The sequence below is a fragment of the Salvelinus namaycush genome, chromosome 16 (genome assembly GCF_016432855.1).
Source record: "Salvelinus namaycush isolate Seneca chromosome 16, SaNama_1.0, whole genome shotgun sequence".
NCBI classification, from domain to species: Eukaryota; Metazoa; Chordata; class Actinopteri; order Salmoniformes; family Salmonidae; genus Salvelinus; species Salvelinus namaycush.
This window is the reverse complement of record NC_052322.1, coordinates 11,508,449-11,534,442: the sequence shown is the minus strand read 5'-3', so window position 1 is coordinate 11,534,442 and position 25,994 is coordinate 11,508,449. Positions and strand designations below refer to the sequence as shown.

The following is a 25,994-nucleotide window of genomic DNA, read 5'->3' as shown; positions in this document are numbered from 1 at the left end:
TTGGTTAAGCCATATAAAAAGATAGCAATCTTCCCACTAGCCATGATTGGCTGAGATAATGAGTGTGCTTGACATGCCGAGAGATGAGTTCGGATTGGTCTGCCATATTGAAGGCTTTGTCTATTTGAGCTGGTCAGTCTGTGTTGGTAATCCTGTCGAACGTGGCTTTTTTGCTTTCCACTTTCTGGAGGATCGAGTTTTGAAACCAGTGGAATTAGAGTATGATAGCTAAAGAGATGAGAAACACCTGTTTCCTGGATTACATCTTCAAACTAAGGGCATTTGTGGCATGGATCCGTGAGAGGGAGACGCGTCCATCATGCATGATGATGTTTACGGGTAAGATAGTCCCGCTAGCTACATTTTCAGATATTACACGTTTCTAATTCTGACAGAAAGTGGTTTCATTTCAAGCTAAAGTGTACTGTTAGCTAGCGTTAGCTGGCTGGCTCCCTAGCTGATGTTAGGTGACGTGACGTGATGTGTGTGATCTTACATGTTGTTTACCTAGCTAGGTTAATTGTTTACCTAGGTAGCTAGCTACATGTCTTAAGCTAAAGTGTACAACACCTGTTGAATATGGCCGGTGCCAGTAAACATCTGTAAAAAAGCATAATAAAATTGTTGCCATCAGAGCTGGTTTGGCTGTTTTCATGTTATCCAGAGGTAAACAAATCATTGGCCAGAGCATCAATTGTGCGCTCTGAACTCAAGGAGATGGGTGGAGCTAAAGCTTAAGAGGGTGTGAATGATGCTGAATGGGTGTAGACAAAGAAGAGCTTTCTCACAAAACACTAAAATGCCATTTTCTCAAGAGTGAGTTTACACGTTTATCAACTTTCAAAGCAGAATTACTTTCCCAGTGGTCCTCAAATGCAGTGTATGATATTCCATTTTGTAGCTCTGAGTCTCTATTTTTATCCAACGTAAAAAAACAGAAATTCAACTTCTGCTACATAGGATCCAAATCCAGGTGGTGAGTCATACTGTATATATACTATAGATAAAGAAAAATCATGGGCTGTGTTTTTTGTGTGTCTTTTTGGTTTTTAAAATCAGTCGGTCTCTTTCAAGCACCATTGCACTCCGTTCCGTAGGCTACCTCACTATTCTCAATTTCATCTTGTCTTTACATCTGATATTATAGGCCTGTGTGTGCAATTACTTTTGCTAGGCTACAGTAAGCTATAGTTTAGGTGTAGCCTAAAGTACGGACACATTTCGGATACACTTGTGTCATAGTGGAGACCTATATCTATGTTGTGTTATTAAGCTATATAAGATGATGGTTGTTGATGTGTATGGATACATTTGAATTTTGCGGTAATAGGACTTATAGGCCTACAGTAGCAGTAGGACATTTATTCATATTCTGTCTGGTGCTTTTAGCTTTTGAGTGAGTGAGGGATGATGATTTTGATAGCTGGCTATTGTCAGAATGATTTGACTACCCCCACGTGGCGAAAAAAGACAACTGTGGGTTTTCAGTGAACATATCTAAATCACAAGGCTCATTTGAATGTCCTGATATGCAGGAATATTTTCTGCGACAAAAGAGTGATCAAATTAAGATCCAACATCTGCATGAAGTAGAAAGTCAACATAAACAAAACATATTGTTTGTTACATGAGAGCATTTATTCCTGTCATTCCAGTGGATAGGATTCCGTAATTCAAGCAGATTTATGTGTATAAAAAGAGTAACCTCATGTAAGAGGGTGTGGGTTTGGAGGTATGGGCTGAAAGCAATATGTCAAGTTGTTTATGTGTTTTTATCTTCAGTTGATGGCTAAGCTGCTTTGCATATACTGTATATATATATACACACTCCAGAAGCTGAAAGTGAAAATCTAATAGTCTTTTTGTTTCTCAGTTTCTTAGATATGTATATTCTACATCAGTAACTTTCACAGTCTGTAACTCCCCCTTCTGCATATGAACTTTGTATTGTGTCACATCATGGCATAGTAAGTTATATTTATTCCTTCTCTTCAGAAGTCACTGTGCTTGTGGGTATTGCATTGGGTGCTATATCTACTCACCCCTATGTGTTCAAATACACAATGTATACATAGACTCATTCTATGTGTGTATGTACTGTACTGTGTTTAGCTACAGTATGTGCTAGGGAGGGGCCATCGACTTGCAATGAGATGGCATATGGTTTGGAGAGATGAGAGAGATGTCAAGTGTATGTGTATGTGCACAACAAATGTGTGTAGACCCAGTTAGGGTGTTGTCCCACTACAGTGATAGGTGTCAGATATGCCTGTGGAGCTTGGGCAGCTCTGATGAGGAGAGAGCAGGCCGGGGCTCAATGCCTCTGGTCTTCATGAAGCCCAGAAGCTGCTCGGGGATCTCAGCCAGCACGTCTTTGGCCAGCCGGGCCATGCTCAGGACCTGGTTCCCTGACTGGTCCATGTAGTCCCGGAAAGGAACAAACTGTATGGGAGTTGGGGGATGGATGACAACAGGGACAGGACACACTACTGTAGTAGGGTATTGAAAGTATTGAATGTCTGGGAGAATAAACTTCTTGGTCCCTCTACTGATCATGAGCATCAAATACACTGAACATAAACTTGAATTTGTTGCTTTAGTCTAATTTGGAGAACCTCAGTTGCATTTCCTTGATTCCTCTGCTGCTTCTCAAACCCCCTTGGATGAGAAGGTCAGACTGCTGACCTTTTACATTTACATTTTAGTCATTTAGCAGACGCTCTTATCCAGAGCGACTTACAGTAGAGTGCATACATTTTATTACATTTTACATACTGAGACAAGGATATCCCTACCGGCCAAACCCTCCCTAACCCGGACGACGCTATGCCAATTGTGCGTCGCCCCACGGACCTCCCGGTTGCGGCCGGCTGCGACAGAGCCTGGGCGCGAACCCAGCCCAGCCTGGGCGCGAACCCAGAGACTCTGGTGGCGCAGCTAGCACTGCGATGCAGTGCCCTAGACCACTGCGCCACCCGGGAGGACTTTTCATCCATCCAATGGCTTTTGAGAAGGAGGTGAGGAGAGAGGATGCGAGGAATCAATGATATACAATTGAGATACTCACTTGTTGTCTGGCCACAGCCTACCTGCACAATGTCTCTTTCAGCAAAGCGCCCTCTGGAGGACACTCTGACCTCATCTCCATCCAGCTCCTCCATGGCTAGACAGAAACACAACATATGATAAGCTTTTCAGAACTAGCACTCTGGGGAACAGTTGAAGTCAAAACATCTACAGATACTAGAAGGAAAATGTTATGTGCTACGAGCAGATATTTAAAATCGGACTAATCACTGCTAAGCACTGTGGACCCATTTATGCTGTAAGTGCTTTTGAAAAGAAAGGTCATTCTAAAAGGCTGACAGAATTCAGCTGGCTTATCAAAAATCTCATTGAGGACTCATCTCATTGTGTCTGATACTCAGACAACTCAACCCAGACATAAACAAGTATTCATAACTGCACACAATCCTGCCACACTACAGTGCACAAACTCTTAGATAGACACATCCACACGAATGCACAGATACACACACACACACACACACAGGAGTGCAGCAAAAGGAAAATAAACCAGACAACAAGCCTTGAAGCACACATATCAACACACATTTTCAGACATCGCTACTTCTGAAGAGTTTCTCTCCTGAAGTGCCATCAAGCGGTCTGAACTCATGACCTCTGCAATGCCTGACTGACTTCACAGCGTTCGATTGCCTAACCAAGGGGAAAATTCAGCAGAATCGAGCGCAGATGATGTCCAGAGTTACACCTCACTGGGCTGAAACAGAGACTACCCTCCCTCCCTCCCTCCCTCCCTCCCTCCCTCCCTCCCTCCCTCCCTCCCTCCCTCCCTCCCTCCCTCCCTCCCTCCCTCCCCCTTAAGGAGTCATTGATCTGAAGAGGGCCTGGATACTTGACACTCTGCAACACTGACTTTCTAAAGGAACACTCAAAGGAGAAAAGCCCCTTAAAAATATAATAACAGCTGTGCAGGAGCGACTGTGCTTCTCTATTCTACCTTCAGGGGCGCCACACTCACCGTCAAACTTTGCAGGTCCAACCCCTACGATGATGATGGACATGGGGAGAGCAGCTGCCTGTAGGGAAAGAAAGAGTAATTACAGACAAACAGTAGTAGGCTATGCTTGGTTTGCAGACAGCCCCGATAGTGCACTGTCTGCAGATAAGATGGCCCTGCTGAAGGAGGAACTGTACTGTGTACTCCACTCACGTTGACCACAGCCTCCTTGGTCTGCACCATGTCAGAGATAACTCCGTCTGTGATCATCAACAACACAAAGTACTGAGAGCCATCTGTCACATCCTGTGCAGATCTGAGGGAGCACATGCAAGCACGCACGCATGCGCACACACACACATACACACACACACACAAGAGCATTAACAAGCAGTGTTAGGAGTGTGTGCCTGAGTGAGATTGAGAGTGAGTGAGTTTATATGTGATGGCAAATGTTTACAGCCTCTCACTAGAGTGATACTGTAATTAAGGACCGTTATCCAGTGAGCCATGACACTTTGACCTCTGGCATTACCCAGTTGGCACCTCTCATCTCAGAACGAGAGGAGCGAACAAAAACAAAAGTGAAAAATGACATTTTTTCCAAATCCTCTTCATTCCAATTTCACCAAGTGAGCCACAGGCACTGTGAGGAATAAAATGAACAACAAGAGACAGTCGATACATTTCAGGCCCGATGTGTTATTATGTTAGACAAGATCCAAGACACGTCTCACAGTTGTTTGTCTGAGTCGGCGATGTTCTCCCTGGAGTATCCTTCACCTGGTTTAGGCTCCGAGATTACATTCCTAATAAAGGTAAATAAGATGTTCCACCTGGCTGAGTGTAGCATCGATCCCTGTCTGAGTGAGACCAGAGCTATGACCACTATCCCCCCCCCTGACCGAGGGATTTACTGCGCTCTAATATATCTAAAAGCCAGGGGTGTCAGAGACATATAAAGGCCTACGGGATGTTAGACAGGTAACAGTGAGCTGTAAGGGTAGTGGGATGACACAGGGGCTAGTACACATCTCAAAGATCAAAATTGGTTGAAAGATGTCTTTTCAACATCTTTTCAACCCAAAATACATACAGTAGCAGTCAAAAGTTTGGACACATATACTCATTCAAGGGTTTTCCTTTATTTTTACTATTTTCTACATTGTAGAATAATAGTGAAGACATCAACACTATGAAATAACACATATGGAATTATGTAGTAACTAAAAAAGTGTTAAACAAATCATAATATATTTTATATTGGAGATTCTTCAAAGTAGCCACAGTTTTGCACACTCTTGGCATTATCTCAACCAGCTTCACCTGGAATGCTTGTCGAATGGTCTTGAAGGAGTTCCCACATATGCTGAGCACTTGTTGGCTGCTTTTCCTTCACTCTGCGGTCCAACACATCCCAAACCATCTCAATTGGGTTGAGGTCGGTGATTGTGGAGGCCAGGTCATCTGATGCAGCACTCCATCACTCCCCTTCTTGGTCAAATAGCCCTTACACAGCCTGGAGGTGTGTTGGTTCATTGTCCTGTTGAAAAACAAATGATAGTCCCCATTAAGCGCAAACCAGATGGGATGGCGTATCGCTGTAGAATGCTGTGGTAGCCATGCTGGTTAAATCACTGACTGGTTAAATCTCAAATTTGGACTCATCAGACCAAAGGTCAGATATCCACTGGTCTGATGAGTCCATTGCTTGTGTTTCTTGGCCCAAGCAAGTCTCTTCTTCTTAATGGTGTCTTTTAGTAGTGGTTTCTTTGTAGCAATTCGACCACAAAGGCCTGATTCACGCAGTCTCCTCTGAACAGTTGATGTTGAGATGTGTCTGTTACTTGAACTCTGTGAAGCATTTATTTGGCTTGCAATTTCTGAGGCTGGTAACTCTAATGAACTCCGCAGCAGAGACACCTCTGGGTCTTCCTTTCCTGTGGCGGTCCTCATGAGAGCCAGTTTCATCATAGCGCTTGATGGTTTTTGCGACTGCACTAGAAGAAACTTTCAAAGTTCTTGAAATGTTCCGGATTGACTGACCGTCATGTCTTAAAGTAATGATGGACTGTCATTTCTCTTTGCTTATTTGAGCTGTTCTTGCCATAATATGGACTTGGTCTTTTACCAAATAGGGCTATCTTCTGTATTCCACCCCTACCTTGTCACAACACAACTGATTGGTTCAAACGCATTAAGAATGAAAGAAATTCCACAAATTAACAAGGTACACCAGTTAATTGAAATGCATTCCAGGTGACTACCTCATGAAGCTGGTTGAGAGAATGCCAAGATTGTGCAATGCTGTCATCAAGGCAAAGGGTGGCTGCTTTGAAGAATCTGAAATATAAAATATATTTTGATTTGTTTAACACTTTTTTGGTTACTATTGTGTTATTTCATAGTTTTGATATCTTCACTATTATTCTACAATGTAGAAAAACCCTTAAATGAGTACTGTAGGTGTGTCCAAACTTTTGACTGGTACTGTATTTTCAACTTCTTGTGCTTATAGGGGTGACTGGTTATTATTCTGGTCACTTTACACAGTTGATAGAATGGCCTTGCAATGCCCTGTTGCACTGTCCTCTTCCCTTTGCAATCACATGGTCAGTAGCCTGAATGCTAAAACCGTTTTTCAAATTGTATTCTTAGCCAGAGCTCACCTGAAATTACAGCCTCCATGATTTGAGTAGCACCAAAAACTTCTAAATAACACTCTGGAGAAGACAAATGCTCTCAGCACACGTAGAAACATGCATACTACTCAGAGCAGAAGCGACAGAGGAACATCAGTTGTCCGAAAGACACATTCTCCACACACATTCTCCACATGGTGCTGTTGGCGCTCCTACAATGAGCCCCAATAGACTCATACCGTATCAACCCTCCTCCAGACACTCTGGTCCAAGACAATGTAGCACATTATCTATGCAATAGGAGCGTGTGCTCTATGTAAGGTATGAAGCCTGCCTGTACAGGGAATATTTAGAATGAATAATACGTACGCCAGCCATCTGCTCGTAAGAGGGAGAGGATCGCTGCCTAGGGGAGAAAGAGCCTGGCAGAGATAACAGCTTCAAGTACATAGTATAGCCTTGCATCTCAAGGGGCTGTGTGTATGTGTACGTTCTAATCTAGTACAGGGGTTCCCAAATGTTTTCACTTGAGGCTCCTCTTCCAGCATTGGGGAAAATCCCGTGCCCCTCCCCTGCGCACGCACCGCGCCTATTTCTATGGGCACAAGCAATGTTCCTGACACAAACTGTTCACACGCCTCTTATTGGTGGAGAGTATTTTGCATGTTTAAAGCTTATTTCCTGCAATTCTACATATTTTGTCATGGGTTGCAAATAACATTTAGCAGTTTTCCATGTCTAATGTGTATTCATGTGATATTTGAGTGACGAAAAAATACAACAATATCTAAGGGCTAAAAAACTAAATAAAAAAGGTTAGCTGACATGGGCTAGTTAATCTGGACATTTCTAACAAGTTATAAATAGCTCTCTAAGGTATGCAATGACTAACATGGCAAAAGGAATTGATGATGCACTACCCAATTTCTAAATTGCACCTTGTGCATTCTGCTATTACAACTTTCAAGAGTAAGTTTAAAGCCGGTTTGGCTACCTGCCGCCCATTAGATAGTAGTGTTGCACCTTGCATTCAAATCAAGTCCATTCCTGTATTGTCTACTGAGATCATATTATGAGTATGTAGTGTGTCAGAGGTTTCCAGAGGTCTAGTCCATTGTGGTCTCCTTACCGTGCCACCTGGTTGATGACTGGAGAGAAGTTGGTGGGTCCGTAGAGTTGGACCGTCCTGAGGCCCTGGAAGTACGCCTCCAGCACTCCCTCTATCCCCACACAGTTTGGGGTTTCATTGTCACCACTCTGCATGGGACAGGAGGAGATGTCACCATGAAACAGTTGTCAGCCTTAATGTACTTAAAGACATTCAGTTATCAATAACTTTATGGTAAATTGTTTCACTGGTGATCAAAACCTCAACAATCAACCTACCTTTACACATCCACTCCTTTCTACAACAAGGCCCATGAAAAGTAAGAGCTAAATGTGCAGCGTAATAACAAAAAAAATTGTAAATAATAAATAACGATATTTTTATAATTAATATGGGACTTCAATATTCAACAGCCACTGGAGAACCAATCAGCCCAGTGTTCACAGCGCTCATGCGTTTGTCGTTTTTTTGTAGTTGTTTGGGAAGTAATGCTGCAGGTCAGATAGACGGAGAGCTCTGTTAGCTTGACAACAGCAGCCAGTAGAGCGGAACCTGTGATTGGGGGAGGCTCCTCAGAAGGAAGTGAGGACGCTGGGAGGCCCCCGCATGCCTGAGAGATAAGACGGCTTCTGAGTGCGTGTGGCCAGCTGTGACCACGGTGATGAGACTCGGCCCCTGCGCCACACCCGCTGTCACAGCTGCACTGAGACAATGAGTGGGCACGTCTACTGCTGGTGTTTGAGATGTGATGGAGTGACGAGAGAACACTCTGCCATCATACGGACAGACAGACAGCAGACACCCTCAGGGTTGACCTTGAGATGTTCACTTTTGGAAAATGTGTCAGGAAGCAAATCAGCTTTTTGGTTTGATGAACAGCAACTTTAAAGCAAGGCATGCTTTCTCTGATTGATTATCTATTGTCACAATGTCCTTTTCTTCTGAATCTGAATGATCTGAGATAAACATTTGCCTAAAATAAATGATTTAAGTGGAGGGAAAGTATATGAAGCCAAACAACGGAAAATGACTTGTATGTGTCTGCCAGTTGATTTGAGTGCTTGTTCACTTTTCTCATCATCAGCACATCTCCTCCTCATGGGGGAGAGATTCCCAGAAGCAGCGCTCCACATCCTCAAGCAGATGATCCCCTTCTCTCTCCCCCTCCCTTCCTGATTGAGGGTTGGATTCAAAAGTCTCAAATCAAACAGGCTGCATCATCACTGTGACAACTACAGAAACACAGCAGGGGGGAGGGAAAGGTGTTCTTTCTCTCTCCCTCTCTCTCTCTGTCTCTCTCTCTCCATCTCTCCGTCTCTCTCTCTGTCTCTCTCTCCGTCTCTCTCTCTCCGAGTCTTGCTGATTGGGAGAGCTTATCACTAAGCAGGATAAGACACAGAAGGTTCACCGAAGCAAGGTTAACCGATAACAAGCCTCCCTGCCGACTGGCCTTGTCCACACCAACCCGTAATGTGCAGCATTACACAAAATCCTGCTCTAATACAATGCATTCGGGAAAGTATTCAGAACACTTGACTTTTTACACATTTTGTTAAGTTACAGCCTTATTCTAAAATGTATTAAATATACACTACTGTTCAAAAGTTTGGGGTCAATTAGAAATATTCCTTGTTATTGAAAGAAAAGCAAAAAAATGTGTCCATTGAAATAACATCAAATTGATCAGAAATACAATGTAGTCATTGTTAAAGTTGCAAATGACTATTGTAGCTGGAAACGGACAATTTTTTATGGAATATCTACATAGGCTCCTGTGTCCCTCATCACTCCTGTGTCCCAATGGCACATTGTGTTAGCTAATCCAAGTTTGTAATTGTAATAATGAATTATAATTGATCATTAGAAAACCCTTTTGCAATTATTTTAGCATAGCTGAAAACGGTTGTCCTGATTAAAGAAGCAATAAAACTGTCCTTCTTTAGACTAGTTGAGTATCTGGAGCATCAGCATTTGTGGGTTCGATTATAGACTCAAAATGTCCAGAAACAAAGAACTTTCTTCTGAAACTCATCAGTCTATTCTTGTTCTGAGAAATGAAGGCTATTTCATACGAGATATCACTCCATTTCACTCCATTTTGCAAAGCCATGCCATACCCTGTGGACGACGCTTAATTGGAGCCAATTTCCTCCTACAACAGGACCATGACCCAAAGCACAGCTCCAAACTATGCAATAACTATTTAGGGAAGAAGCAGTCAGCTGGTATTCTGTCTATAATGGGGTGGCCAGCACAGTCACCGGATCTCAACCCTATTGAGCTGTTGTGGGAGCAGCTTGACCGTATGGTACGTAAGAAGTGCACATCAAGCCAATCCAACCTGTAGGAGGTGCTTCAGGAAGCATGGGGAGAAATCTCTTCAGATTACCTCAACAAATTGACAACTAGAATGCCAACGGTCTGCAAGGCTGTAATTGCTGCAAATTGAGTATTCTTTGACGAAAGCAAGTTTGAAGGACACAACTGTTCTTTCAATAAAAATCATTATTTATAACCTTGTCAATGTTTTGACTATATTTCCTATTCATTTTGCAACTCATTTCATGTATTTCTTCATGGAGAACAAGGACATTTCTAAGTGACCCCAAACTTTTGAACGGTAATGTATATTTTTTCCTCATCAATCTACACACAATGCCTCATGATGACAAAGCGAAAACCAGGTTTTAAGAATATTTTGCAAATTTATAAATTCAGATCCTTCGCTATGAGACTCGAAATTGAGCTCAGGTGCATCCTGTTTCCATTGATCATCCTTGATATGTTTCTACAACTTGAAGTAAATTAAATTGATTGGACATGATTTGGAAAGACACAGACTTGTCTATATAAGGTCCCACCGTTGACAGTGCATGTTAGAGCAAAAACAAAGCCCAGAGGTGGAAGGAATTGTCTGTAGAACTCCGAGACAGGATTGTGTCGAGGCACAGATCTGAGGAAGGGTATCATTCTTAAATGGAAGACGTTTGGAACCACCAAGACTCTTCCTAGAGCTGGCTGCCTGGCCAAACTGAGCAATCGGGGGAGAAGGGCCTTGGCCAGGGAGGTGAGCTGACAGAGCTCCAGAGTTCCTCTGTGGAGATGGGAGAACCTTCCAGTTGGACAACCATCCCTGCAGCACTCCACCAATCAAGCCTTTATTGTAGAGTGGCCAGACAGAAGCCACTCCTCAGCAAAAGGCACATGACAGCCCGCTTGGAGTTTGCCTGAATGCCAAGTATCACGTCTGTAGGAAACCTGGCACCATTCCTACAGTGAAGCATGGTGGTGGCAGCATTATTCTGTGGGGATGTTTTTCAGCGGCAGGGACTGGGAGACTAGTCAGGAGAGGGAAAGAGGAATGGAGCACAGAGAGATCCTTGATGAAAACCTGCTCCAGAGCGCTCAGGACCTCAGACTGGGCCGAAGGTTCATCTTCCAACAGGACAACGACCCTAAGCACATAGCCAAGACAACGCAGGAGTGGCTTCGGGACAAGTCTCTGAATGTCCTTGAGTGACCCAGCCAGAGCCTGGACTTGAACCCGATCGAACATCTCTGGAGAGACCTGAAAATAGCTATTTGACACTCCCCATCCAACCTGACAGAGCTTGAGAGGATCTGCAGATAGGAATGGGAGAAACTCCCCAAATACAGGTGTGCCAAGCTTGTAGCGTCATACCCAAGAAGACTAGAGGCTGTAATCGCTGCCAAAGATGTTTAAACAAAGTACTGATTAGTCTGAATACTTACATAAATGTGATTTTTATTTTAATATCATTTAGCAAACATTTTTAAAAAATGGTTTTGCTTTGTCATTATGGGGTATAGTGTGTAGATTGATGAGGGGAAAAAACTTGTTAATCAATTTTAGAATAAGGCTGTAACGTAACAAAATGTGGAAAAAGTAACAGGGTCCGAATAAGTTCTGAATGCACTGTATATCTGTAGGCCTGCTTCACAAGCATTGAAGCTGAAGGCCCTACTCAAAACTGCTCACAAAGTTATAGCATCATTTTTTTTTTAAAGTTTGCATATTCTTATGGCTAGCGGAACCCCTCGACAACATTCCGCTGAAAAGGCAGAGCGTGAAATAATTTTTTTTTTTTCCGAAATATGTAACTTTCAAACATTCACAAGTGCAATACACCAAATTAAAGCTTAACTTCTTGTTAATCTACCCATCGTGTCCGATTTCAAAAAGGCTTTACAGTGAAAGCACACAATATGATTATGTTAGGTCAGAGCCTAGTCACAAAAACACATACAGCCATTTTCCAGCCAAAGAGAGGAGTCACAAAAAGCAGAAATAGAGATAAAATTAATCACTAAGCTTTGATGATCTTCATCAGATGGCACTCATAGTACTTCATGTTACACAATACATTTATGTTTTGTTCGATAAAGTTCATATTTATATCCAAAAATCTCAGTTTACACTGGCGCGTTATGGTCAGTAATGTTGTGCCTCGAAAACATCCGGCGAATTTTCAGAGAGCCACATCAATTTACAGAAATACTCATCATAAACTTTGATAAAAGATACAACTGTTATGCACAGAATTAAAGATATACTTCTCCTTAATGCAACCGCTGTGTCAGATTTCCCAAAAACATTACGGAAAAAGCACACCATGCTATAATCTGAGTACGGCGCTCCGACACAAAAACAAGCCATACAGGTACCCGCCATGATGTGGAGTCAACAGAAGTCAGAAATAGCATTATAAATATTCACTTACCTTTGATGATCTTCATCAGAATGCACTCCTAGGAATCCCAGTTCCACAATAAATGTTTGTTTTGTTCGATAAAGTCCATAATTTATGTCCAAATACCTCCTTTTTGTTAGCACGTTCAGTTCACAATACAAACTCACGAGGCGCGGGCAAGTCCAGGCGAAGGTTCAGACGAAAAGTCCAAAAAGTTATATAACAGTTCGTAGAAACATGTCAAACGATGTATAGAATCAATCTTTAGGATGTTTTTAACATAAATCTTCAATAATGTTTCAACCGGATAATTCCTTTGTCTTTAGAAATGCAATGGAACGCAGGTCGCTCTCACGGCCATGACAGACACCTGGTTGAAACAGCTCTCATTCCCCCCTCCTTCACAGTAGAAGCCTCAAATAAGGTTCTAAAGACTGTTGACATCTAGTGGAAGCCTTAGGAAGTGCAATATGACCCCATAGACACTGTATATTAGAAAGGCAAAAACGGCTGCTATGGAGGCTCTCTCCCCGTAGCTAACAAACATAAAATACCGTAAATACACAACCACATATTTAGCCATGGAGCATGTTCTGATTGGCCAGTGATGGGCCAGTGAGGGGTCAGGCCTCGACACATCTACAACCCATTGCTGTTGAACCAGCCTTCATTATAGTAGGCCTAGGGCTTGGGTTTTGAAAATAAGAAATGGAAAACAAGCAATTGTTACAGTAAAATAACTTATAATTACGAAGTTCACCGGTATTCATTGAGGTTCTCAACTCTCGATTTCATGATGAGCATGGACACATGTAGCCAACATCATGGAGGGGGTTTCCCAAAACGGGAGCTGCAAGGCTTAAAATATGTAGGCCTGCCTACAATACAGAGATAGAAATCGAATGTCAGCTCACTGTTTTGCTTCTCTCAAACTTGATCTTTTAAACAAGCTTTGATGATTTAGATGTATTTCTAAGTGATCTCACGAGCCAAACCCTTTATTGCATTGGGTTGAACAAAAAAAGTCTTAATTGGAGATTAGGGGTGGCTATCTTTGGTTGTTAATCAAATAAAACGAAATGGGAAAAAAACTCTAGTTTTTAAAAAATGTTTCTAAATACTAAGTATACAGGCACCAAAAGCTCATTACTCTTGTTCCATGTGCATATGGGCAGTGTCCGTCACGGCTGGATAGGCTGCATTTCCGCTGTCAAAATTCATGCTATAATGAACCACGTTACCGCTAAAACCAGCTTTTGGTTGGTCTTAAAGGTGCAATATGCAGAAATCACTCTGCCATTCCCTGGTTGCAAAAATTCTAATAGTTCGCCTAATGTCAGTTTATGTGACAAAACAAGCATGTAGAGCACACATGTAAAACTCATTGCACGGAGGGCCGAGTGTCTGCAGGGTTTCGCTCCATCCTTGTACTGTGTCTTAAAAAACTAAAACCTGCAGACACTTGGCCCTGCATGGAATGAGTTTGACACCCCTGGTGTAGAGAATCCAGGGACACAACTTTCACTGGGGACAGGGGGGGGACACACACATTCTGAAATTGCATTTTTTCTCCCCCAGTTTTATCATTGTAATGTTATACAAAACGAGGCAACGGTGTGCTTTAGGACCATGCGGACGACTCCTAGCGGTCAGGTAGGCTGTTTGGAGTGTTTATTTGACATAATTATGTCCCCCCACTTCTAAAACAAAAGTTGCGCCCCTGAGATAAATATATTTTCAATAACCATCTAAACTCCTGTGAAATACCTTTTCAATAACCAAAAGTATTGTATTTTCAGCTGTTTGAAACTGGTGTACAAAACCAAAAGTAAAAGATGCAAAAACGAAACTTGAGAACAGAAAGCATAGAAATAGCGCACATAGAACAGACCTACAGTACTGCTTCTTAGACTTGCTTACAATGAGAATGACAGATCTATAATTTACTTTATATGTGAATTTGGTTGGGTTGCTCAAATATTTCCATCCCTCCCATCTGAGCGCAAGTGAGCTGACATAAGACAGGTAAATTACCAATCCTTGCGCAACAGTTTAAAAATAGCAGAGTTTGTGTTGGAAAGAAAAGGGTTAACACTGAAGACAAAAAAACATCCAATCAGAAATGTTCTTTGGTGGTCTCTCAGGCCCTCAGCAGCTAGATAGAAAAGCATCTGCTTTTCAACTGTATTAGGACAGTAGAATTTTACCAATCACGTTTTGTCCTTTTTTACAAAAACATATGGAAACTCAGTAGTTTTCCCATGGTCTAGCTAGCTTTTGCTGTAGGCTAGTGTGCAGCGGCTGCAGCAGGAGTTATCGAAAGGAGGTTATTGCTAAATTGTTACAGGGGTTGAAACAAAAATAAATACCTTGACTGAAATTTAAGTCGATCTCAGATCGATTGTCTGCGGGGCCAAGTTAACCTCCCCTTTCATTAAACAAGTAATGACCATCATGCTTTTAGGGAAAAGGATCATTTGAATGAAAATAATATAAAATATAATTTTCAGCTCCACAAACGAGCCCAATAACATATTGGTAAACAATTTTTTTTCGCATATTGGACCATGCATATAGCCTATGCATAGTCTATAGCAGGGGTATTCAACTCTTACCCTACGAGGTCCGTAGCATGCTGGTTTTCTGTTCTACCTGACAATTGAATGCACCCACCTGGTGTCCCAGGTCTACATCAGTCCCTGATTGGAGGGAAAGAATGAAAACAACACCCTAAAACTGTCTTTGAGGTCTAGAGTTAAGTCTGAGGGGTCTGTAGTATAGTATCTATTAGCATCTCCAGAATCCATATGAGGGAACTCATCACAGTGATGGATAACTTTAACTCTTGTATAGCTTCGTCCTTTTCAAGAAAAAGTTACACTTTTGTATATATAGTATGTGGACACCCCGTCAAATTAGTGGATTGGCTATTTTAGCCACACCCATTGCTGACAAAATTGAGCACACAGCCATGCAATCTCCATAGACAAACATTGTCAATGGAATGGCCTTACTGAAGAGCTCAGTGACTTTCAACATGGCATCGTTATAGGATGCCGCCTTCCCAACAAGTCAGTTCGTCAAATTTCTGCCCTGCTAGAGCTGCACCGGCCAACTGTAAGTGCTGTTATTGTGAATTGGAAACGTCTAGGAGCAACAACGGCTCAGCTGCAAAGTGGTAGGCCACACAAGCTCACAGAATGGGACTGCTGAGTGCTGAAATGCGTATCGCGTAAAAATCGTCTGTCCTCGGTTGCAACACTCACTACCGAGTTCCAAACTGCCTCTGGAAGCAACATCAGCACAAGAACTGTTCATAGGGAGCTTCATGAAATGGGTTTCCATGGCCGATCAGCCGCACACAAGCCTCCAAACGTCGGCTGGAGTGGTGTAAAGCTCGCCGCTATTTGACTCAGGAACAGTGGAAACACGTTCTCAGGAGTGATGAATCACGCTTCACCATCTGGCAGTTCAACAGACGAATCTGGGTTTGGCAAATTCCAGGAGAACGCTACCTGCCCGAATGTATAGTGCCAATAGGGATGTTTTTCATGGTTCGGGCTAGGCCCCTTCATTCCAGAGAAGGGAAATCGTTACACTACAGCATACAATGACATTCTAGACAATTCTGTCCTTTCAAATTTGTGGCAACAGTTTGGGGAAGGCCTTTCCTGTTTCAGCGTGACAATGCCCTCTTGCAGAATGTGAGGTCCATACAGAAATGGTTTGTTGAGATAGGTGTTGCATATTAACGCTCACAATTTTGGAATGAGATGTTCGATCAGTAGGTGTCCACATACTTTTGGTCATGTAGTGTCAGTGTAAAATGATCATCATCTAGTGAGTGGAACTGTGTTTTTTTTTATTGCAGCTCGCTTGCTGTCGTAGCTATCTCTTTGAAAATAACTTATCTGTGTGAAACACCGTTGCATTCAAACTTTAGATCACCGGTTACTTTGTGTGCGGAATCTGAAAAAGATGTTTGCAATGGGAAGTAACAGTTGTACATTTCGATTGGGAAATGCTTAATGGTTGTGTTTTTGTGTTCTTATGATTGGGACCTACTGGCTTATTATGTCTGAGTGGAATGCGCTGCGTATTACCGTCAGTGTCCTTTCAGCATCACGAGACTGTCACAATCACATCCTTTGATCTGACACTGTTGTCACTGATAGTGTGATTTTTTTATGAAGGGTTTATTGTATTATTACGCAGCTAAAATCTGAATTGCAGTACAGGCCTACAGATAAAGAGAAATAAATAAGGTAGACACAACAATTGTATAGATTAACAAAACAAAGAATGTGCTTTTAATGGTAATGGAGCCAGCTTCGGAGAGTTCTTTCACAGCGGAGTGTGCCCGCTTATGGCGGAGACTGGAGCTTCTGGAAAGTGGCAACCCACTGGAGTTAGGTTAAATTATTTGATGATGGTGATGCCAGATTATCAATGCCAGATGATGCAATTGGGTGGCTGGCCCTGATATTGTCCTCAGCTTCTTTGTAGCCTTCCTGTAGCCATCCTATGATTCCAGGCGATGGAGATGGTGTTGGCTTGAAGGCCCTGATGTCGTCCTCAGTCGTCTTCAGCTCAACCTCTTTGTAGCCTGGACTAAGTACTCCTCCACAAGTAACGTGTATCATATGTTCCGGGATTCATCCAATGACATTGAGGAGTATACTACCTCAGTCATCAGCTTAATCAATAAGTGCATCAACAACATTGTCCCCACAGTGACCGTACGTACATATCCAAACCAGAAGCCATGGATTACAGGCAACATCCGCATCGAGCTAAAGGCTAGAGCTGCCGCTTTGAAGGAGTGGGACACTATAAATCCCGCTATGCCCTCAGACGAACCATCAAACAACAAAGCGTCAATACAGGATTAAGATTGAATCCTAATACACTGGCTCTGTAGCTCGTTGGATGTGGCAGGGCTTGAAAACTATTACGGACTACAAAGGGAAACCCAGACGTGAGCTGCCCAGTGACGCAAGCCTACCAGATGAGCTAAATGCCCTTTATGCTCGCTTCAAGGCAAGCAACACTGAAGTATACCCGAGAGGACGAGCTGTTCTGGACGACTGTCTGATAACACTCTCGGTAGCCGATGTGAGTAAGACCTTTAAACAGGTCAACATTCACAAAGCTGCGGGGCCAGACGGATTACCAGGACGTGTACTCAAAGTATGTGCGAACTAACTAAGTGTCTAACTAACTAACTAACTAAGTGTCTTCACTGACATTTTCAACCTCTACCTGACCAAGTCTGTAATACCTACATGTTTCAAGCAGACCACCATAGTCCCTGTGCCCAAGTAAGTGAAGGTAACCTGCCTAAATGATTACCGCCCAGTAGCACTCATGGCTGATCATGGCTCACATCAACAGCATCCTCCCGGATACCCTAGACCCACTCCAATTCGCATACCACCCCAACAGATCCACAGATGACGCAATCTCAATCGCACTCCACACTGCCCTTTCCCACCTGGACAAAAGGAACACCTACGTGAGAATACTGTTCATTGACTACAGCTCAGCGTTCAACACCATAGTGCCCTCAAAGCTCATCACTAAGCTAAGGACCCTGGGACTAAACACCTCCCTCTGCAACTGGATCCTGGACCTCCTGACAGGCCGCCCCCCCAGGTGGTAAGGGTAGGCACAACCCGTCTGCCATGCTGATCCTCAACACTGGGGCCCCTCAAGGGTGTGTACTTAGTCCCTTCCTGTACTCCCTGTTCACCCACAACTGTGTGGCCAAACACGACTCCAACACCATCATTAAGTTTGCTGATGACACAACAGTGGTAGGCCTGATCACCGACAACGATGAGACAGCCTATAGGGAGGAGATCAGAGACCTGGCAGTGTGGTGCAAGGACAACCTCTCCCTCAATGCGAGCAAGACAAAGGAGTTGATCGTGGACTACAGGAAAAGGAGGGCCGAGCAGGCCCCCATTAACATCAACGAGGCTGTAGTGGAGCGCTGTCCACATCACCAACGAACTATCATGGTCCAAACACACCAAGACAGTCGCGAAAAGGGCACGACAACACCTTTTCCCCTTCAGGAGACTGAAAAGATTTGGCATGGGTCCCCAGATCCTCAAAAAGTTTTACAGCTGCACCATCGAGAGCATCCTGACCGGTTGCATCACCGCCTGGTGTGGCAACTGCTCGGCATCTGACCGTAAGGCGCCACAGAGGGTAGTGCGTACGGCCCAGTACATCACTGGGGCCAAGCTCCTACCATCCAGGACCTATATAATAGGCGGTGTCAGAGGAAAGACCAAAAAATTGCCCGAGACTCCAGTCACCCAAGTCATAGACTGTTTTCTCTGCTACCGCACGGCAAGTGGTACCGGAGCGCCAAGTCTAGGACCAAAAGGCTCCTTAACAGCTTGTACCCCATGCCATAAGACTGCTGAACAATTAATCAAATGGCCACCGGACTATTTACATTGATACCCCCCCATTCTTTTGTACACTGCTGCTACTCTCTGTTTATTATCTATGCATAGTCACTTCACCCCAACCTACATGTTCAACTTACCTTGACTAACCTGTACCCCTGCACATTGACTCGGTACCGGTACCCCCTGTATATAGCCTCGTTATTGTTATTTTATTGTGTTACTTTTTTATTATTTTTACTTTAGTTTATTTGGTAAATATTTTTTAACTCTTCTTGAACTGCACTGTTGATTAAGGGCTTGTAAGTAAGCATTTCATGGTAATTGAATTTGGCACATGTGACAAAAAGTTTTATTTTATTTTATTTGTTAGTGGCAGACCAAAGTCTGGCTCAACCTCAGGCCTGTTAGATTCAGTTGGACGCATTAAGTGATGCTATGTTTCTGTAATTTTGGTTGTTGTTGGTACAACGTGTTGGAAGATTTTGTTTCTCCCACTAGGTCCAATAGCCATCGTTCACCACTGCTGGTCTGATGAGACAGTGTATTGCGCAGTGAGATGGAAGAGTAAATAGGTATTTCGCCGTCATAGCCTTAGCCGATGGTAAGAGGTGGAATAGACACTGGCTGGAACACGGTTTTAACCAATCAGCATCCAGGATTAGACCCAGCCATTGTATAATTGAATTCATAGACTTCACTGTGGTGCTGCTATGGCTAAAGACCTCTTCTGCCGCAATGCCAGACTCCTTCCAGCACATTCCTAGCCCGTGATCGAGTCCTGCTTTGGCTCTTAGGCCAATCAAGGGCATGATTGGCTGCACAATCAGCCCCAACCCTTTGAAATGCTGCTCTTATCCTTGAAACGCAGGAGCTGATTTTGAGTTAATAGGGCCCTGGGACAGTGGTCTCTAACCGCATTTGCTCCCACTCTCCTTTCTTTGCCTCCCTTCTCTGCCTCTCCCCCACATGAAACACAGATTAGTCCACATATTCACACCTAAAGATACTAACACACATACACCTACTACTATAGTTGTATTAAAGGTACAAATGGGCACAAAATAGAGAAGCACACCATGAGAAAGAATCTGAAATATAGCTAGAGGTTTCTTACTCCAATCTGATACAAAATATGTGTATGCACTTCTGGATTTGGATCTATCAGAGTGTGTCTAGTAGCAGTGCTTGTGTGTGTGTGTCTAACCAGAGGGAAGGCGTGGGATATCTTTCCGTCGGGGGGCAGCTTGGCTCCGAAGCCATAGGCTGGGAAAAGCTTGTCACTGTCGTAGTCCTGGATGATCTCCCCCACAGCTTTGAGTGCCATGGCGTAGGCGTTCATCTGGTACGGGTTCATGTAGTGGAGGGAAGTGGGCTGAGACGGATTACCTGTCAGAGAGCACAGACAAACACACATAGAGACACAACTGAAATGAAGATAAATTAATGTCCACTCACTGCTGATTCCTGTCGTGACCTATTCCACTGTGTTATATAATATGTGCATAAATATATTTTTGATATGGCCTATGACAGCCCTAAGCTCCAGACTTACCATTAGAAGCAGTGAAGTCGATGGCTACTGTGAAGTTGAGTTGTGTCCTGGTGGGAAGGACATAAAATAGATCAACTTGATCCAAATTAGAATTCTGGCGTCTGAGAGGACCAAACCTCTTCAACCAGGACTTTGATCAATAGTTTATTGAGTAGTTCTATTACTCTGGCCCTGGTCCTACGGGCCAAATTGACAAACTGGTTAGATGGAGCAGTGTGAATGTGATGCAAATAAGTCCATGTCCAAGACCTTTAGTCTGGGGGGTTCTCAAGCTGTTAATCCACATAGCGATGGGCCGAATTAACACTGGGCTAATTAAAATTCAACTCACCCGCCTCGGATGAAATCCACAAACGTATACTCTGACTCCACTTTGAAGGACAGCAGTGTTACCTGGTGATCGTAGTGAGGGTGGGGGGATGGGGAGAAGGATAGTATGATAACAATAATTACCCCTATAAATCAATACAATGGTGAAGCTGACAGGCAGATATGAGGAAGGTACGTACCGTGCCGGAGTTGATGTATTTCTTTTTCCTGCCCTTCTTTTTTGGATTTAGAACCTGGTTTGTGGAAAATAAACGAATGGATAAGAAAACGATTACAGTAAATTATTAAAGCAATATGAACTGAAGATGCTTGTGGTAAATATTGTGCATAATGTGGATGTACATATCTATTCAAGGTACAACAAACTTGACAACTGAAAGGATATGCCTGATAATAGTAATGAAAATTGAAAACATGAAATTGGAACACAGGAGTGATGGTTGCTGATAATGGGCCTCTGTGCGCCTATGTAGATATTCCATAAAAAATCTGCCGTTTCCAGCTACAATAGTCATTTACAACATTAACAATGCCTACACTGTATTTCTGATAAATGTTATGTTATTTTAATGGACGAAAAAAGAAATTTTCCTTCAAAAACAAAGACATTTCTAAGTGACCTCAAACTTTTAAACGGTAGTGTATGTACACTGAGTATACAAAACATGACATAGACTGACCAGGTGAATCCAGGTGAAACTATGATCCCTTATTGATGTCACTTGTTAAATCCACTTCAATCAGTGTAGATGAAGTTGAGGAGAGGTTAAAGAAGGATTTTTAATCTTTGAGACAATTGTGTATGTGTGCCATTCAGAGCGTGACAAAATAATTAAGTGCCTTTGAACGGGGTACTCTCAACAGTTTCCTGTTTGTATCAAGAATGGTCTACCAACCAAAGGACATCCATCCAACTTGACACAACTTTGGGAAGCATTGGAGTCAACATGGGCCAGCATCCCTGGGGAACGCTTTCGACACCTTCTAGAGTCCATGCCCCGACAAATTGAGGCTGCTTTAAGGTGCAAAAGGGGGGTGCAACTCAATATTAGGAAGGTGTTCCTAATGTTTGGTATACTCAGTGTATATGCTTCTGAAAATACACAAACATTTGTGGCTCACCTCATAGACATTAAACTGGTTTTGTCCACGCGAGAAATCTCTGTAACTTGTGGTGAACTCACCGATGAAATCATGGCTGAAGGGAAGAATAGCTGAAGGGTTGACACATATTCACAAAGCCTTATAGACATTCATGTGTTCATCAAAAAGAGCACAAAAAGTACCTTCCATCTCTGTCCCAGTCATAGACATCCACTTTAACCGTTCTAGTAGGGAAGCAGAAAAAACAATTCAAGAAACGTATTTAATTTGTTCAACATGACCTTAGACACAACCACCACAGACCTACGTGACCTAAGGAAAAAGTGTCATGCTGATACATGTCCAAGAGAGGTAGGCTAATATCCTGTCAACAGTACACACTGACTCACAGAGACTCCGTCAGCATCGTTAACATTGATTGGTGTGAGATGTAGTGTAAAATCATCTGAGTCAATTCCAATAACACCAGTGCTGGCCACTGGGACACCACGGCCGACTGCTGGCATTATTCTGAATGCCCCAGGACAGAGTTTGGGAGACCCTGCTGTAGAGGTTCCCCATTGGCTCCCCCCAGACAGTGTCTTTCTCTAACCTGTCATAGTCCCCGTTACACAGGGCCCTCACTGCGATGGTGAAGGGCTGCCAAACAGGGTTCAGGGTGTTCTTAACCACCTCCGTCTTATGACAGATAGTGAACCTGGAACAGAGTAGTAGAGAAAGTTACAGAGAGGAACTCACAATGTACGTACCTGTGAAACGAGGAAATATCACAAGCATTGAGAGAATCCCAAGAAAATGGGATACTGAGAGCTAGATACTCAGTCCAAGTACATGGTAGAACATTGAAAACACAGATGGAACTAGACATTGGATGTTCCCTCGGCAGGTACACTCACGTTCCATCTTCGTTACTTCGGTAGAAGACCAGGAAGGGGTCAGACTTCCCAAAAAAGTCCTTCTTGTCCAGCTTGTTGGCACACAGCTGCATGGTAGCAATGTCCTGGAGAAGAACATCAACAGAGAACTTTTGGATAGCGTCCCACTGTAGCACATAATCAACATATTACTGTAGTCTAGCCCTAAGGCAGGTTTTCTTTTTTACTTTTCTTGCCCGGGGTCCCCCACCCAGGCAAACCTGTGACCCAGGGAGCTCCAACATATGTTCGCACCAAAACATTTGACATCTCGTCTTATCATCAGGTGAATGATAATGGCAATTTGGTAGACAGTTTCATTTTGACCTTCCCAAAGTTCATTGGAAGAGGAAGTGTAAACTTTAGCATAGCCTGTTAGCTAGAAAGGTATCTTGGCAGTGTATAGAACATATTCTATTTAAGGTATCTTTACTTTTACTCAAGTATGATATTTGAGAACTTTTCCCACCACTGCCTATTGTATGAATTCCTTTCATTAGCCATAGTTTCTAGTTTTTTTATTTTATTTTATTTCATCTTTATTTAACCAGGTAGGCCAGATGAGAACAAGTTCTCATTTACAACTGCGACCTGGCCAAGATAAAGCAAAGCAGTGAGACACAAACAACATCACAGAGTTACACATGGAATAAACAAACGTACAGTCAATAACACAATATAAATGTCTATATACAGTGTGTGCAAATGAGGTAAGATTAGGGAGGTAAGGCAATAAATAGGCCGTAGTGGGTAAGTAATTACAATTTAACAATTAAACACATGAGTGATAGATGTGCAGAAGATGAATGTGCAAGTAGAGATACTGGGGTGCAAAAGAGAAGAAGAAATAACAATATGGGGATGAGGTAGTTGGATGGGATATTTACAGGTGGGCTATGTACAGGTGCAATTATCTGTAAGCTGCTCTGACAGCTGATGCTTAAAGTTAGTGAGGGAGATATGAGTCTCCAGCTTCAGTGATTTTTGCAATTCGTTACAGTCATTGGCAGCAGAGAACTGGAAGGAAAGGCAGCCAAAGGAGGAATTCCCTGTCCCAGACCTGCTGTTTTCAGCTCTCTAGAGACCGCAGGAGCGGTAGAGATACTCTTAATGATCGGCTATGAAAAAACAACTGACATTTACTCCTGAGGTGCTGGCTTGCTGCACCCTCGACAACTACTGTGATTATTATTATTTGACCATGCTGGTCATTTATGAACATTTGAACATCTTGGCCATGTTCTGTTATAATCTCCACCCGGCACAGCCAGAAGAGGACTGGCCACCCCTCATAGCCTGGTTCCTCTCTAGGTTTCTTCCTAGGTTTTGGCCTTTCTAGGGAGTTTTTCCTAGCCACCGTGCTTCTACACCTGCATTGCTTGCTGTTAGGGGTTTTAGGCTGGGTTTCTGTACAGCACTTTGAGATATCAGCTGATGTACGAAGGGCTATATAAATAAATTTGATTTGATTTGATTTGAATTGGCTTTGGGGGTGACCAGTGAAATATACCTGCTGGAGCGCGTGCTATGGGTGGGTGCTGCTATGGTGACCAGTGAGCTGAGATAAGGAGGGGCTTTACCTAGCAAAGACTTATAGATGATCTGGAGACAGTGGGTTTGGCGACGAATATGAAGCGAGGGCCAGCCAACGAGAGCATACAGGTTGCAGTGGTGGGTAGTATATGGGGCTTTGGTGACAAAACGGATGGCACTGTGATAGACTGCATCCAATTTGCTGAGTAGAGTATTGGAGGCTATTTTGTAAATGACATCGCCGAAGTCGAGGATCGGTAGAATAGTCAGTTATACGAGGGTATGTTTGGCATCATGAGTGAAGGATGCTTTGTTGCGAAATAGGAAGCCGATTCTAAATAAAATTTTGGATTGGAGATGCTTAATGTGGGTCTGGAAGGAGAGTTTACAGTCTAACCAGACACCTAGGTATTTGTAGTTGTCCACATATTCTAAGTCAGAACCGTCCAGAGTAGTGATGCTAGATGGGCCGGCAGGTGCGGGCAGCGATCGGTTGAAGAGCATGCATTTAGTTTTACTTGCATTTAAGAGCAGTTGGAGGCCACGGAAGGAGAGTTGTATGGCATTGAAGCTCGTCTGGAGGTTAGTTAACACAGTGTCCAAAGAAGGGCCAGAAGTATACAGAATGGTGTCGTCTGCGTAGAGGTGGATCAGAGAATCACCAGCAGCAAGAGCGACATCATTGATGTATAGAGAGAAAAGAGTCTGCCTGAGAATTGAACCCTGTGGCACCCCCATAGAGTCTGCCAGAGGTCCGGACAACAGGCCCTCCGATTTGAAACACTGAACTCTGTCTGAGAAGTAGTTGGTGAACCAGGCGAGGCAGTCATTTGAGAAACCAAGGCTGTTGAGTCTGCTGATAAGAATGTGGTGATTGACAGAGTCGAAAGCCTTGGCCAGGTCGATGAATGCAGCTGCACAGTATTGTCTTTTATCGATGGCGGTTATGATATCGTTTAGGACCTTGAGCGTGGCTGAGGTGCACCCATGACCAGCTCTGAAACCAGATTGCATAGCGGAGAAGGTACGGTGGGATTCGAAATGGTTGGTGATCTGTTTGTTAACTTGGCTTTCGAAGACCTTAGAAAGGCAGGGTAGGATAGATATAGGTCTGTAACAGTTTGGGTCTAGAGTGTCTCCCCCTTTGAAGAGGGGGATGACCGCGGCAGCTTTCCAATCTTCGGGGATCTCAGACGATACGAAAGAGAGGTTGAACAGGTTAGTAATAGGGTTTGCAACAATTGCGGCGGATCATTTTAGAAAGAGAGGGTCCAGATTGTCTAGCCCAGCTGATTTGTAAGGGTCCAGATTTTGCAGCTCTTTCAGAACATCAGCTATCTGGATTTGCGTGAAGGAGAAATGGGGGAGGCTTGGGCAAGTTGCTGTGGGGCGTGCAGAGCTGTTGACCGGGGTAGGGGTAGCCAGGTGGAAAGCATGGCCAGCCGTAGAAAAATGCTTATTGAAATTCTCAATTATCGTGGATTTATCGGTAGTGACAGTGTTTCCTAGCTTCATTGCAGTGGGCAGCTGGGAGAAGGTGCTCTTATTCTCCATAGACTTAACAGTGTCCCAGAACTTTTTGGAGTCTGTGCTACAGGATGCACATTTCTGTTTGAAATAGCTAGCTTTTACTGTCCTAACTGGCTGTGT

At 43.3% G+C, this 25,994-nt stretch overlaps 1 protein-coding gene across 1 annotated transcript in view; it reads right to left on the bottom strand.

Moving 5' to 3' along the window:
• Positions 1-2,259: 2,259 nt before the first annotated feature.
• Positions 2,260-25,994, bottom strand: part of cpne5a (copine Va) — a 90,455-nt gene continuing 66,720 nt past the window's right edge. The window contains exons 8-20 of the mRNA XM_039010377.1: positions 22,794-22,897; positions 22,490-22,594; positions 22,080-22,121; positions 21,916-21,991; positions 20,973-21,026; positions 20,795-20,856; positions 20,464-20,510; positions 20,116-20,297; positions 7,796-7,923; positions 4,238-4,340; positions 4,046-4,103; positions 3,090-3,163; positions 2,260-2,442 (exon numbers count right to left, since the gene is read on the bottom strand). Coding sequence (XP_038866305.1) covers positions 2,260-2,442; positions 3,090-3,163; positions 4,046-4,103; positions 4,238-4,340; positions 7,796-7,923; positions 20,116-20,297; positions 20,464-20,510; positions 20,795-20,856; positions 20,973-21,026; positions 21,916-21,991; positions 22,080-22,121; positions 22,490-22,594; positions 22,794-22,897 — 1,218 coding nt within the window. The remainder of the gene's footprint in view (positions 2,443-3,089; positions 3,164-4,045; positions 4,104-4,237; positions 4,341-7,795; positions 7,924-20,115; positions 20,298-20,463; positions 20,511-20,794; positions 20,857-20,972; positions 21,027-21,915; positions 21,992-22,079; positions 22,122-22,489; positions 22,595-22,793; positions 22,898-25,994) is intronic.